This window comes from Chaetura pelagica, unplaced genomic scaffold, assembly GCF_000747805.2.
Source record: "Chaetura pelagica isolate M959 unplaced genomic scaffold, ChaPel_1.0 scaffold99, whole genome shotgun sequence".
Taxonomy (NCBI): domain Eukaryota; kingdom Metazoa; phylum Chordata; class Aves; order Apodiformes; family Apodidae; genus Chaetura; species Chaetura pelagica.
The window spans coordinates 1355847-1372352 of record NW_009954539.1 but is presented as its reverse complement, the minus strand read 5'-3'; the positions used below and the strand labels follow the sequence as shown (position 1 = coordinate 1372352).

Sequence of the window (16506 nt, the reverse complement as noted above, 5' to 3'; positions counted from 1 at the left end):
CCCAGTGGCACAGGGGGATGGGGATGGGGTTTAGAGTCAGTTCACGGGCTGGTGGTTCCTGCTGCTCCTTCCTCCTCAGGGAGAAGGATTCCTTACAGTCCTTCCCTGCTTCCCCACAGGGTCCCTCCCATGGGAGAGAGTCCTCCACAAATCTCTCCTTCATGAGTCCTGCTCATGGGGTCTGGAGCTGCTCTAGCCTGGGCTTCCCACAGAGTCACTGCTGCTTCAGGAACAAACTCCCCTTTACCCAGGAAAATAATTCAGTGAAGGCTTTCCACACCATTGGCAAAAGCTGTCTTCAACTGTGATCGTCACTTGTGGCTGGGGAAGGTCATGGATATCACACACAAGAGCTGTGCAATTACTTCTGGGTATGGGTCCTGTCCATCTGTGTAAGCACCTACCTGCACTGCCAGGGCTTCCATCTGTCCCCTCCACAGGACCATCATCTATGTGTGTGTATGTGTTTTGTCATTTGACTTGCATCTAAGCCACATCTCCCTGGTTTGCAAATGTCGTTTGCAGTTTTGTCAAACATGTTACCAAAGTCATTGAAGAAGAAAGTTTGGTTTGCAACATCAGCTCATGATGAGTCTGTGATGACAGTTATGCTCTATTGATTACAAAAGGACTGGTAAACAATTTGCTCCATTATCTTTCTAGATGTCTAACTTAGGCTTATTGACCTTGAGTTCCCTGGGTACTCACGGGTAAAATGTATGAGGGCTGGTTTTTACCTCATTACACTACTTTCCTCTTGTGAATGACAGAGAAATCAGTTCTTGTGTTATGGCTTTTGATGGAAAGGAATAGATTTCTAGACTTCATTACTCAGAGTAAATGGACATCTCTTGGAGTGGGGGGCAATGTGTCTACCCATTTCCTTAATAATAACAACATTGCATTAACTATTGCTAATCATAATTCTTACTTGGAACTGTGTTAACTACTTAAGAGTGCAGTAAGCCAAGTTCCAGCACTCACATCTCTGTCCTGGCATTGCTTAATTTACTAGTAGAGACATACCCAAATGAAAGAGCAGTACACCATGAAGAGAAAAAGTGGTGGAGATGAATGAGAAGAAAAAAACAAACAAATAAATCAACCCAAACAATAAACACACTGAATTGTGAAACCAGGCTTTTACCATAATGGTCATCTTTCATGCTAGAAAAAAAGCAACTGAAATGAATGAGTCAGAGGTGTGTGCTGAACAGATTCTCTGCCAAAGGGTCTGGAACTTGTAACCTCCATTATGGCAGCAGCTTCCTCACTAAAAGAGAACTAGAATTAGAAACCATTGTAAGGTGAGACTAAAATAATATTTAGGCCCCTGTTGGCTGCACCATTGAACACATGCTTCCCAAAGGTCACAGAAGTGAGCACTGCATTTTATTTATGTTAATGGCAGACTCTCTCTGGAAGAGAGTGTGAAGAATAGTTGTTTAACTGAAATCTTCAGTTTCTCACACTAACTGCTTCTCCTTACAGAATCACAGAATGGTTTGAGTTGGAAGGGAGATTAAAGATCATCTTGTTCCAACCCTGCTGCCATGGGAGCTGGGTGGGACACCACCCACTAGACCAGATTGTACTAAATCTCATCTAACCTGGACTTCAACACTTGCAGGGATGGGGCACCCACAACTTCCCTGGGCAACATGGGCCAGTGTCTCATCACCCTTAAAGGAGAGAATTTCTTCCTAAGATCCCATCTAAATCTCCCCTCTTTCAGCTCGAAACCATAATCCCCCTAGTCCTGTCACTCCAATCCCTTGTAAAAAGTCCCTCCCCAGCTTTCCTGTAGCCCCTTCAGGTACTGGAAGGTGCTCTAAGGTCTCCCTGGAGCCTTCTCTTCTCCAGGCTGAACAGCCCAAACTCTCTCAGCCTGTCTTCATGGCAGAGGTGCTCCAGCCCTCCAATCATCTTCTTGGCCCTTCTCTGGGCTCACTCCAACTCACTGCATGCTGTTCTTATGTGGGGGACCCCAGAACTGAACATAGAACTGCAGGGGGAGGTCTCATGAGAGTGGAGTAAGGGGGAGAAACACTTGCCTTCCTCGACCTGCTGTTAAAGAAGCAGGCTGCCTTCGAGACCAAATGCTTACAAAGTCGCAAAGTTGGTGGAAGCTAAGTTAACTTTATTTCACAGTAATAAGAAAGAAGGAAAATTACAATGAGTTGCTCAGTGACCAATGGGTACTTTAATGATTGATACAATAAAAGCAGGTATTAAGAAAAATAATTTTGGGAGACACCCCTACTTGTTATTAAAATAAAAGTTTCCAAATGCAGGGACCTTTCCCCTTGGCTATTTATTTTTGTGAATTAATTCCTCTTCTTAGACAGATTTTTTTCCATTAGAGGGCAGGTTTGCTTACCTGTATTTGTGCAGTCTTAGAGTATATGCAGGATCATTACTGAAATGATTACTGAAATACAATATTTTTACTTTTAAACATGACCAGATATTTTACAACAGGATGAATGCCTGCAAAAGATCCAGATTCTAAACCAGAATAGTTCTAGTGGAATTACCCAAATGGTAATTTTCAGTTAAGAACTCCACTATGTACTAGAGCATTATAATAGTAGAATGTATACATGCTCCTACAGCTTTTTTTTTTGGGAGTCACTGGTCTGAACTTAGTCCTTCTGCATATGCCTCGACCTGCTGTTAAAGAAGCAGGCTGCCTTCGAGACCAAATGCTTACAAAGTCGCAAAGTTGGTGGAAGCTAAGTTAACTTTATTTCACAGTAATAAGAAAGAAGGAAAATTACAATGAGTTGCTCAGTGACCAATGGGTACTTTAATGATTGATACAATAAAAGCAGGTATTAAGAAAAATAATTTTGGGAGACACCCCTACTTGTTATTAAAATAAAAGTTTCCAAATGCAGGGACCTTTCCCCTTGGCTATTTATTTTTGTGAATTAATTCCTCTTCTTAGACAGATTTTTTTCCATTAGAGGGCAGGTTTGCTTACCTGTATTTGTGCAGTCTTAGAGTATATGCAGGATCATTACTGAAATGATTACTGAAATACAATATTTTTACTTTTAAACATGACCAGATATTTTACAACAGGATGAATGCCTGCAAAAGATCCAGATTCTAAACCAGAATAGTTCTAGTGGAATTACCCAAATGGTAATTTTCAGTTAAGAACTCCACTATGTACTAGAGCATTATAATAGTAGAATGTATACATGCTCCTACAGCTTTTTTTTTTGGGAGTCACTGGTCTGAACTTAGTCCTTCTGCATATGTAGGAGATGTTTTTTTTTGTGAAAGAAGTCACTAAAGAGTTGGATGTCCAGGAAGGGAAGGTTGAGCTTGGTATTTTACTTCAGTTTTGCATTGGCAAGAAGCAGATCAGTGAACTTGATGAAGCTATGGGTACACCCATGAGACTTTGCCAAAGCAGTTGGAATAAACAACTTCAGACTTTCAAAGCTTGGCTGCAAATGGATTGGAACACAAAATTAATCATATATGGTAAATGAGAACCTGCAGCATTTCCTTTTGAAACAATATTTTTTGTCAATATTTCTTTCCTCTGTAACTTTTTCCTCTTTGTTGCCATTTACTCCACAGCAGCATCCAAAACCTTTGACCATATGTAATATTCTTAACTCTTTCAGGCAACTTTCTCATTGCTCTTTCAAGGTGTTTAGAAGCTTTCTTCCCTTCTACTACAGCTTATGTGAGAGTTAGGTTAACTATGTAACAGAAGTTAGACTTGGAATTAAGGCTTGCATTATGAGACTCAGCCTATATGTTATTTTGTGTTAGATTTCTTTAAAGTGAGATTTGCTACTTACACCTAGCAAGTGTGTTGCTACTGCCACCACATTTCAAAGAAGGAAGAAGAAAAAAAGTTTCTTCCTTCCTTAGCATATCCTAGATTCAAGGATGAGAGTTGCCTCTCCTGGGTGTGGAAAAGCATGTAAACACTGCTCAGCAATTAAAAAAAAAAATAAATCCCTTTTTCATTATTATCAATGCTGTTTTCAGCACAAACCCAAAACATAGCTCCACACTAGCAATTATGAAGAAAATTACCTCTATCTCAGCCAAAACCAGCACAAAGAAAATCTGGAGCTGAGATTTCTGTGGTACTATTGGTATAAACATATTTTTTACCTCACTGCAATCAGTGCATCTTCTTACTCTAGGAAACACTAGTGAGAGTTTCCATATGGAGACCTGTATATTGTAATCTTTAAGGAATGTATCTAGGCCATAGGAACATCTTGATCCATGAAGTGGAGGGTATCTGTGTCCCAATGTACACCAGCTACTGTCTGACATCTGCCTACCCTTACCATAGACACCTTTTATGTGGTTTCACCTAGGTAAAGCACTTACAATGCTGAAGTGTGTTTCTGTAATAGTGCATGTGGCCTCATATTTGAAAAAACAAAACAAAACAAACAAAAAAAACAAACAACAATTTCAAAAAGTTTCCATTTGCATGAAGCAATTGGGATTTTTTTAAAGCATCAACTTTACTCGACTCACAATTAAAATGTTTAAAACTTACTGCATAATCCGTCCTCACAAGCATTAGGGCAGTCACCACAGGGTTCTCCAGCTTTGTAGGGTTTTGGAATTGAACTTATTATGTTCCCCCTGAAAGATCAACATTACCAACATAAGCTATGATGGTAACTGATGACTGATCTCTTTGCCTTTATCTTGATCCATAAGGTTTTTGTAATAATTTTTTCTCCAGTTACCCTTTTGAGGAGCAGGGGTAATAAAGAGCCTTGGTGGTCTGCAGGCAATCAGCCGTGGTTAAAACCACTGCAATGTATCACAATGTGAATGTTAAAATTAATTTTAGGAAGTTTATGAAATAATTTTTCTGCCTTAAAATTCCCACTAAAGTTGTTGATGTTTACGATAGTTTTCACCATAGGTATTTATATACCTTTGTGCACCAAATTTCAAATAGAACGCAGAAAACATTTACTTGTCATTTGCTGTTATGAAAACATTGGATTTTTAGGAAAAATGAATTTTAATCTGAAACTAAGTGTAAATTTTACATGTTTTATTCTTTTGCTTGTTTGGCAGTTCTTCTGATTGGTGTTTCTGTCCTTTCAAATTCCTAATACACTCCCCAAACCTGTTCTCAGCTATTAAAGATGTACCCTTTCACAAATTTCACTGTCTCCCAACTAATTTTGATAATGTAATAAAAAGTTCCAGACTCAGAATCAATACGTACTGGGGGCAGTAGTGGCAGACATAAAAGTATTTGTATCTACTGTTGGGACACAAAGCGACACCACATCCAATTTCATGAGAACTGTGCCAGACCATCTGTAGGTATAAGAACAAAAATCATGAGAGAATGAAAAATGAAATTTCAAAATCATTTAAGTACAATATGCATTGAAGAAACATTTTCAACCAAGTTAAATCACTTTATTTGACCTTTATGGTAAAAAGAAAGTTCGACTTTGCTGGAAAAACTTTTTTTTTTTTTTTTTTTTCTCTCCACTGCTTTCACCCATGAACCAAGTAATATTTAGGACATGATGATAAGTTATCACACATATATACATAAAAAGTGTATTAAACTGTCCCAGCTGCATATGTTTTCATTCAATTAAAACTGTTGAAGAAAATGTAGGAATCATGACATAAAACTTTGTATCCTGTGTTTTGTGCAGGTGAACAGAAGAGATTATTATAAGTAATTTTCCAACTGGAAAATCTGAGCCAATGGAACTCTGTAGACTGTAACAAATGTATTTATATTTCCTTCCTGGTTCTTTAATAACTCAGTTCTTCCAGTGTCTGAGCAATTTTCAGATGTTAAACAAATAAGTTTCTTCCTTGTTTCTTCCTGAAGTTTTGACATCCCAGTAATTTTACTTTTTATGTTTAGTGTATTACTTTCGTTTCATTTCCTTTATCTTGAGAGTTTTTATCTTGTTTTGACATGAGAGTCAAACAGATTCTCAGGTCTCTATATGTAATTCCCTTTAGATATGATGAGATAGAAAATGTTGCTTACTTAACATAGATATTTTTTTATTCGGCCTGAAAAGTAAAAAAAAAAAAATTGCATCTACCTGAGTGTAGTGGCCAATCACAGCGCGTGGTGTTTTTTCTCCAGTTCCATATTCAAAATCTTTCACCTCGTTGTGCCAGACCTGCATAGCATGTGACCATGGGCTAGGCCCAGATGACATAAAGAGATTTTCACCACATCGCACATCTGAAAAGAGAAAGGTACTGAGAAATCCGTAAAAAAGGAAAAGACAGCAAAAGGTGGTATGACTTCCAGGGAAGTTATCATCTCAGATGGGACATCAGAGTGGGTTTCGTTCTAGTTTATTGACACCACCCTTTCTCAGTACTGAAGTTGTCATTTGACCAGTTTGAAGCATGGCAGGCCTGTCTGGCTGGTACTTTCGTTGTTGACAGACCTTTTGTGTGTCTGTAGATTCTGCTGCGGATGTGCACTACAGATTCATTACTGTAATTCTGTTATTTTAAAATTAGCAACCTAGTCATTATTCATTCAGGTCACAGCTCAGTAATCTTGGGAAAATCCTGAAGATTCAGAGTTTACCGCTGGTACACAGGAAGGTGTCTACACTATCACATGAATTTACCTACTGTTTCTATTTAGGTCTGATGCCCTGACCAACCCTACTGCATATGCGTTAGTTCTCATGTGGGGTTCATCTTAGTAAGAACTAGAGGACTTGGTTTTTAAGAAAAAGTATGGGGACTGAAGGACAGACCTCATTTTACATATAGAATAGACAGAGGTCAGTCTATGCTAACATAATACAATTGTAACTTCAAAGACTGAAGTGTTTACATGAACCTCCAAAAGAGTTACAGGTTGCCAGGGGATTTAAAAATTATTAGTCTTGTCTTAGCAATTATGCCTAGAATCACCAGTGGGTTTTGGACCTTCATCCTTTGCCCCTTCTTTCCCAGACATTTTTGTCCAGCTGGGATCTACAATACACTAGGTCTTGATTCTTTTCTTTCTGATGGATATTTTGAGAGAATACACTTTCTCACTGGGATTTTTTTTCACCTACTGAATAAAATAGTGTATACTTATGGAAAACTGATGTAGGTGGAACGAGAATGGGATTGAACTTTTCTCACTTACTGGAAAGATTTCTACCTTGAGATTTGCCTTTGTTCTCTGCACTAATGAAGTCACTTTGAATATAAATGTCATCTCACAAAAAAAACCCGAAACCAAACAAAAAAAAACACGAAAACCTAAAAAACCCAGCAAAAAACGTCACCAAAATCAACCCACCAAAAATGTAAAATAATTAAATAAAATAAATTAATAATAATAAAATTCAACTGCTCATATCAATAACACACATCAAATTACTCAGTTAGTACTCATGCTTCACTTACTGGTTGTCCGCAGATTAGCAGGACTGTGACGTAAGGTACATTGGTTGGCCCAGTTTTGGGCATTCTTTGCAGCTGAAGGGCTCCATTCCTGAATGAAATAGAAAATGCCAGTCATTCAGGCACATACCAATTAATTCCTCATGAAGGAACATTTGGAAATTACACTTCAAATCAGGAAAATTCATATTGAAAATTCTTTTCTTCCCTTTTCTTTTTTTTGGGGGGGGCAAAGGGGTGAGAAGGGAGGTAGGAACAAAGTTACTGTGCACCCAAAAGAACAGAATCTGTGAAGACTGTGTATCAGAAAGAAAATGCTGTGGCTCCTCTTTTTCCTCTTCTTTTTCCTCCAAATGAAAGAGACATCATTGCTCATACACAACAAAACCTTCCAGACTGTTTTTTTAAAACCTGCTCAGCTTTATGTTTATTTTGGGAAAGGTCTGGAGGGTGAATTTGTGGCTAAATAAAATAGTGTGACCTTCCATACAGTTCCGTATCTCTCATAGGGTGCATTATTCATTCAAAATAGCTTTACTGCACATATCTTACCATCTTCATCATGTTGCTGGCAGCTGGCTTTACTGCTCTCCTGAAGGCATTGTGTGTGTCAACAATGAGCTTTTGCTGATCTTCTCTGAGAGTGGACAGAGCATCCAAACCCTTAGGTTCCTAAATTGAAAGAATATGTTACATTTCTGCTTATTGAATAAAACATAATCCTCTCTAGGAAATGCTAATGTCAACAGAGATGATCTCTATGATGGAGAAGGTATATTTTGTAGCCTAAGTATCTCTAGGGGTGCTTCCATGGGAAGTAACACTTGAAGTGGTTCCAAAGTGTGGAGCTTAGTAATAATAACACTGGTGCCTGCATCGTATCTGCCAGCCCTGTGTAGATGGCTGAGAACTTCTCCTGTGCCTGTAGGTGCTTAAATGTAGGCAACTGAATCAGACCTTCAGTGTCTCTGAAGCAGAAGTGGCAAGGTTCAGACTAAGTATGGGTTGGGAGGATCCACTCCATGTACTCATTGAGTTATATTAGTTCATTGAGCTGTGTGAGGGGAATGAATGATACATGTGTAGAGGATGTGAGCAAAGGAAGAGACACATAGCTCAGGACCTATAGGACAAAAAAAAGGAAATAGTTAAGTAACTGCTGACAATAAAAGTATGGGGAATTACAAGAAGGCTGGGATATCCAGAATACTGGATATCTGTGTATCGGAGCTTCCAGAAAATGTAACTATCTCTTATCCAATGGACAAGTAACACTGAGCCTACAGGTGATTTAGTGTGGCAGTGTGGAACCAGCCTACTGCTTTGAAATTAAACAGACTTGCAGTATAAATGCTTTCCAGATCCCAGGTATCTAATCAGACTCTTTCTGCGTGTGATTGGTGTGCACAGGAAAAATTGTATTCAGTCAGACCATGAGTAGTGCCTCGGGTCCCATCCAGATTTTCTGAGTACAAAGTATGGATCCTACCTGTCCAGTGGATGGAGACAGCACAGTTGTGAGACACAGGAACACCACTGCCAGAATCATCTCTGAAAAGGGGAGAATGAGGATTTAATTTATTTTTTACAGAGCTTTCAATTATCTGAAACACAATTCATCTTTCTTCTGTGTGTTTTCTGGCCTTTTCTCAAGTAGCAAGATGTTTTCTTTCTCTCCTCCTACCATTTCTAGAAGCAAAACAAAACCTGTGAATAGTCTGCATTCCCAAATTTCGATGACTCAACTGTTTTGTATGCCTCTTACTTCCTGCTGTAATCCTTGCCAAATACCTTCACCTGAATTCACAGTACAGGAGGACAATTGTGCTTCCCTTCCTGTAGGAAGCCTTCTGCTCATTGCCACACCATGGAAGGGCTGAGGTAGGATGCAGCTCTCATCTTATTGCTGTATCTGCATTAATTGGAAACTTTCCCTGCTCTTTGTCTCCTGCTTTTAATGGACTGCATTGGTTGAAAGGGATGTTAGACATTCAGCCCATGTGCAAATGTCTTCTTACATTTAGGTGTCTGAGACTAGATTCAAACACCTTTCTTAATGACCAACACTGTGAAGACAGAGCTGGCTGGACCAGAAATGGACCATCACTGGCTTCCTGGGCAAGACATGCTTCAGAAAGTGTCATTCTTTTTCATTTTTGTGTTTTTGTTTTTGTTTTGTTTTTCTTTTTTTTTAAGACGCCTTTTGATTATATTACAGGTTGTGGTGGAAGGGCAACAGAAAGGAGAGCCTTCTGTAATTGAAGAAGCAACTGCCAGAATTTGGCAAGACTCCACTTGACTGGGAGGCTGAAAACACCATATTGTAACACCAGAGTGATCAACGAGGTAACAGGTCACTTCAAAATTCTGGTGTCTGATTCCAATCAGTCACAGAAGTTACATTCAGCATGTTTCTGCTTAGGTACTTTGGGCAGACAAGTAGGTGACTAGAGTGGATTTTACTTATTTGGGCATTTTTCCCAGCCTCTCACTCTAGGGGGATTTATGGGCATGTTGCCACAGAAGTATATTATGAGCTTAACTTCTAATTTGATTTTGGGGGGCTTTAATTTATTCTTGGGGAAAGGTTAATAGGATTTGCTGACCTTTCCATATTCAGCAAAGGCCCTTTACCTTGAGGCAACCAGTTTATATGAAACACAAGGTGCTCTGGCTCATGGAGAACATCTGGGTAAGAATATCTACCCTTTTCCAAAAGGTACAACAAGGCCCATTTTCCTCACCAGGTTGCTTACATTGCACTGGAGGTGACCCAGAGTCTGCAGCCTTTAGGTAGGGGAGCTACTCCAGCTCTGCTGAAGAGCAAAACCCATTGAAATGGGCTGGGACTATTGGACAGCTGTAGCTCAGAGGCCAAAACCTGGACAGATTTGTCACATCTGTACTATTAAACTCTCACAGCCTCCAAAATAGAGTGACTTACTCCAAGCACTTGTATTTTAAGAAAGATCTTGTTGATCCAGTAGAAAAACATACTGGGAACTACTTTGATAATTAATGGTATAAGTAATTAAATTTGTCTTCTTGGTAATGCCTTATGTCACTAATGTTTAATTTTGACGTCACCTATTTAGAATCACAGAGGTTTTTCTTATTAACTTTTATACCACTTATTCCTCAGAGCCATTGCAAAACTTTGCAGCATATATGGTCTAGGTGTTTGGCAGTGAGAAATGATATTCCCAATAATATGTTTTTGGGGTTTTTTTCACTTCATTTCTATCTAGAAAGTAAATAGAAGTGGGGGTTATTTTTAGCTGTAGTTGTTACAAGCAAGAATACATCTTTTGAGTGCAAAATGTGATGATATGCAAATAGAAAGCAATCTTTTTTGCACCTAAAACCTGCAAAACCAAATTCACTGTTTCAGTGAAAACACCTCCTCATTGAAATTATGAAGCCTTCTCTTTTGCAAACCAAACTGAAGAAGCCACCTTAAAGACATGGTCAAACTATTCATTCACAGTAATATTTTCTATGAATTAACTTATAATTAAATATAATTGGTAATTTAATACATGGTGCAAGTTTCAAAATGCTGTTGGAATGCTTTTTAAGACCCAGTGGGTTTCCTCCTCCAAGGTATTAACATACTTTTGGCAATCCCTCTGATTTCAGCCAAATGCTTATAGTTTATGAGATGTAAATTTAATTGCTCTGCATTAATTTCTAGGCACTGGTCCTAAAATCAGTCTCTCTGCCCCCTCCCCTGTTCCCCCTCAATCAAACACAAATCAGGACATGTGCCAAGTTTTGCTGACTTTCCTGCAACTCCATCTGTGGACAGGGATCTGCCACTGAGAAATGGTGCTTTAGCATTCCTAGTTTGTATGAGTTTAGCAAACTTGTGTGAATATGTTTTTCCCATCCCTTCTCAAAAAAGAAAAGAAAAAAAAGGATGTATCCTGAATTATGCATACAATTTAATATCTATTACAAAAGAACGTTCCTGATATTTTTTACTATTCTTAAAAAACACTTAAAATGGAACACCACTAGTTGTGATTCCACTTGTACAGTATTGCTGCACAAATTCCTACTTAGCAGCCACCTTCCACAGGAGTTATTAGTTGCACAAGGTGGTAATTTCCTAAATCTGAAAACAAGTGGTGATAACCACATATAGCAATACAATATTCTGACCTGAATATATATCCATTTCAATATTCAGTCTGTCTCTTTATCTGTGTGTACACAATCTGCCAAGATACTCTCTTCATGTATACAGGCATCTTTTCATCCCGTTTTTGTTGTTCATCAGTTTTCTCTCCTGTTTTTTTCATCTCATGTTACACTGCTGCCTATGTAATCCTCATTTTTCACTGAATAAAATCCTCCTTCTCTGACTGTCCTAAATATTTCCAGAAGTCGTCTGACAATAAATTGCATTTTAATACATGAAAATAATGCAATACCTTAAACCAACAGATCAGTCTAAATCCTACCTTTTCTTTTTTTGTTGGTTTCCAAGAAGATTGGAAGTTTCTTCTGTCCTTCTGCTGGTTGTGGAAGTGACCAGAGAACTCCACTGGAGGGTGATTTATAGCTCTTCTGTTTCCTGATAGGACAAAGTGACTCAGCATCACACATATTATAGAATTCAAATAGTGATCAGATAGAACAGCTCATTCAACAAGTGCAAGTTCTTCCAAGGAAGAAGTTGTTTGCCTGTCTACCATTTTTCATTTCCTCTTGCTTCTTGCATTGGAAGAGATTAAATCATTTGAAATTAGTTTAGTATGTTTTGCTCCTTGTATGTGAAATGTCAACGCCAAGTATGCAGGCTAATAATTGGCATATCTACTTGATCTTAATCTCCAGCAATGCAAATAAACTCAGCTTGCTATGGAGGTAAACAAGATGGAATCTGCCCTATTGGTTTTTCTAAGCGGTTAAAAAAAGTCTCAGGCCAGGTTCCTGTTCATGCTGTAGCTTCTTTGCTACAATCCTTTAATATAAAAGTCAAAGGAGACATGGATAAGTTCCCTGTACTTTATGTAGTATTGAGTAAAGTTTAACAGATTATTGTGTGCATTAACATTAAAACACATACAGGAGTTTGATTTAACATTTCTGGGTACACAGATCAAGATGAAAATTGGGTGGAAATACTGCCAGATCAGAAGGCAATTTTTGTGCCTTCATCAACTGTTTCTGTTGACATTGAGTCAGTGACACTTTTCCAGGTTTCATTAGCTGGAAAACCAGTGCCAGACAAAATGGCAGTGGTGTGTTTTGTCATTTGGTAATTGTATGGAAAGGACCACACTGTCAGGAAGTTTGTGGTTGACACCAAATTGCAGGCACTACTCTGCAAATTTGCAGAGCAAATATGCTCCATAATAAGGCTGCTGTTCAGAGGAATCTCAAAAAGCTAGAGAAGTTATTTAACTAAAATATCTGAAAGTAAACAAACGGGACAGACCAGTTGTGTAGGTGACAGCTCTAACAAAAACTATTTAAGGGTTATTGTTAGATGACAAGTTGCATATGAGTAAACAGCTCACCCTTGAAGCAGGGAGACCTAACTGTGTACTGCACTTCATCAGCCACTACCTTGTAAGAGTGCTGAGAATAGGGGTTATACCCACTTTTTCAGCACATCTGAAACTGTCTTTCCTATTGTGTCCAATTTTGGAGTTCCCAGTAGAAGACATGAAAAACCTGTAATAAGCCTAGCAAAGGGCCACTGGCAAGAGGAAAGGCAGAAGTGGGCTCTGTTACAACATGGACATGACTTAAGAGCCACGGGTTTAAATCCTAACCAGATATAAAGAAAAATAGTTTTTATAGTGCTGAAGCACTGAAGCAAATTGATGAGGGAGGTGGTAGATTTTGCATACTTGGAGATATTAAAAACTGGACATGGTGCTGAACAAAATAACCAAACTTTTAGGCTGGTGAGGCTTTGAATATGGAGTTAGCCCAAATGAGCTTCAGAGGTCCTGTACAATCAGAACTGTTCTAAGGTTGTGTGATTTTTTTATATTGTTTACAGTGGAAAGGCACCAAATGAGTCTTGTCTCATTTTACTTTTGACAGATATGACAATTTAATTGGTTAGTTGGAACTTCTAATTGTTGTATGAGAAAGCAAGTGTTACCAGCATAATTGTTATAATTGTTTCTAATGAAATAGGTTGCTTTTAGGTGATCAGATAACCATGGAGCTTAAGGTAAAGACTAGATCCTGTCCTATGATGTAATTAATCTCTCTGCATAATATGCACTGAGGCCTCTTGAATCATCAGGGTGTAAGAGCTGTCCTTAGACCAGAGTGAATGATTCAGGAGGTCACATTTCTGTGAATACAGATTATGTCATAAATTATTCCTGTAGTTTTTTATCATAGAAGCATAGAATAATAGAGCAGCCCAGGTTGGAAGGCACCTTGACAGATCACCTGCTCCAGCCTTCTGTGGGAAAAGGAACATAAATGAGATTGTCAAGCACTCTGTCCAATCACATCTTGACAACCTCCAATGATGAGGACCCTACCATGTCCCTGGGGAGGTTGTTCCAGTGAATGATTGTTCTCTCTGTGAAAATGTATTTCTTATGTTGACATGAAACCTCTCTCAGGGCAACTTGTACCTACTGCCCTCTGTGTTCTCCATGAAGCTCCTCATGAAGGGACAGGCCTCTGTCCTCTTTGTAGTTGCCCTCTAAGACCTGAAATACTGTGATAAAGTCCCTGCTGAGTGTTCTCTTCTCCAGGGAGAAAAGACCTAACTCTCCAGACTTTCTTCACAGGACAGGTTCTGTAGGCCACTGATCATCTCTGTGGCCCTCCATTGGACCCACTCCAGTCTGTCCACACCTTTCTGGAATTGTGGAGACCAGAACTGGACATAGTACTCTAGGTATGGCCCTACAAGCAGTGAATAGAGTAGAATGATTATGTATCTGTCTCTACTAGCCTCTGTGGATGCCACGCAGGATCCAATCTGCCTTTGTTGCTGCAGCAATGCATAGCTTACTCATGTTCAGCTTATTATTCACCAGGAAAACATGTTCTTTTCAGCAAAGCTGCGTCCCACCCACACAGCTCCTAGTCTGTGCTGACCTCTTTGGTCATGTCATGCCAGATGCAAAACTTGGCACTTTGATAAGCTTCATACGATTCTTCCTAGTCCACTCTTCCATCCTGCCCAGGTGTCTCTGTAAAAAGGCTGTCCCCTCTGATCTGTCCACCTCACCACCCCAGTCATCAGCAAACTTGGTGAGGATGCTTTCAATCCCATCATCTGGATAGAATCATAGAATTCTAGAATGGTTTGGGTTAGAAGGGACCTTAAAGATCATCTAGTTCCAACACTCTTGCCATGGGCAGGGACACCTTACACTTAATCTGGTTGCTCAGACCCCCATCTAACCTGCCCTTGAAGACTTCTGGGGATGGGGCTTTCTGAAAACGTGGGCCCCAGTATTGTCTTTTGGAGGACCACACTTGTCACAGGTTGCCAGCCAAAGTAAAACCCAACAATCATCACAGGGAGAGCAGTGGATGCTGTTTCTCTCAGCTTCAGTGAATGTTTGATACAGTTTCCCACAGCCTTCTGGATAAACTGGTCAGATGCAGATTGGGTGCATGGGCTGCAAGATGGGTAGGAAATTGGCTAACAGATTCCACTCAGAGGGTGATGATAAATGGGATGTTTCAGTGAGCTCACCTCCGTCTGCTCTGCTCTGCTTTGTTCTCAGTTTTCATTTTAGTATTCTGCTGAACTGAAATAACTTGTTATCCTTAATCAGAAAATTCAGTCTTAGCTGTTAACAGATCTAAGACAGATGTGAATTCTTGAATTTTCAGCAAAATATTATCTACCTAGCTTCTTCCCTTCTCCTCATCCCCTGCCAAAATTGTGGTCTTTTTATGCCTGGCTGGTCATTTTCATTAAATATCTTTCCATTTTTCTGGTAGGTAGAGACCCTCTCTGTCTCCTGACATTCATTTGTCACCTGTTCTTCAGATTCTGACCTTGACTTCCTCAGCCCCTGGTGCTGATTCCCACCTGCTAGTAAGCAAATTTTGGCACCTTTAGTTTTCTTAAAGAAAAGCAGTCAGCAAACATTTGCAGAGCAATCCCTGAATCTTCTGTTCAATCTCTTTTTTGCTTTGATGCCTAGAAAATATTTCACTGCAGTAAGGTAGCTCTAGTCTGTCGACATTTTCTAACAAATAAATCAAACCATTTTATTTTATCCTTATTATCTCCATTTATTAGCCCTCTTTATTTGTATCCCTCTTCTGTCTTGTCAGGTAGCAAGATATACACCTTTTAATATGAAAAATGTCTACGTTCTCATTTGTACATCTTCTAAAATGGTTTCTTAGCCCAGAACAGGGTCCCAGTAGTTATCACAGTAAGAATAAAAGGCACTCATAAACTTTAAGAAGAACTATACTTCAAAATCTTTCAATGTCTAGACAATTCATATATAGCACAAAATAAGTGTCTAGAGTCTCTCAATAATCAACAAAGAATAAGAGACACCTTTCTCTTTTCCTATCCTAGACACTTATCTTCAGGAAATTAACATCTGAAAATGTTGTTTTGTTCCTGTTGGCTATAAAGAGAGCCTGAGCTTGCTTAGGTGTCACAATGACATCCCAACCCCACTGTCAGAATATTCCTGTATGTCGGAGGCAGTCTCCAAATATCTAGGTGTTCCCAGGTTCATTTCACTTTGCGACTGTTGAAAGAATTAAATTAAAAATGAGATCTAGAAAGAATTAGATTATTTTTTTTTTCCAATGGAGGAAAAAATAACTGTTATCACAGATCAGGATTCATCTCAGCTAAGCTTCATTTTTAGTCTTTAAAATGGTGGGTAACCTCCAGGTTCATCCTACTTTGATATCAACCTTGAGTGACATCCCTCTTCACTGATTAAAACAGACACTCAAATTAGAGATGTCAAAACATTTGAGAGTTAATTTTCACCTTCCCAACTATGCACTCACATTTTTCAGCAGTCTTGCACTATAAATGGGGGTCCTGTCTCATTTCCTTCCTGTCACAAACTGAAAACCCAAATGCTCATCTGGAGTCTCATGAGTGTTACCTAAATG

General features: G+C 39.0%; 1 protein-coding gene across 1 annotated transcript in view; it reads right to left on the bottom strand.

Moving 5' to 3' along the window:
- The window catches only part of CRISP2 (cysteine-rich secretory protein 2), a 70156-nt gene extending 61197 nt beyond the window's left edge, over positions 1 to 8959 (bottom strand). The window contains exons 1-6 of the mRNA XM_010004886.1: positions 8900 to 8959; positions 7963 to 8082; positions 7414 to 7501; positions 6090 to 6235; positions 5237 to 5331; positions 4547 to 4635 (exon numbers count right to left, since the gene is read on the bottom strand). Of these exons, the coding sequence (XP_010003188.1) occupies positions 4547 to 4635; positions 5237 to 5331; positions 6090 to 6235; positions 7414 to 7501; positions 7963 to 8082; positions 8900 to 8959 (598 nt within the window). The remainder of the gene's footprint in view (positions 1 to 4546; positions 4636 to 5236; positions 5332 to 6089; positions 6236 to 7413; positions 7502 to 7962; positions 8083 to 8899) is intronic.
- Positions 8960 to 16506: the final 7547 nt, after the last annotated feature.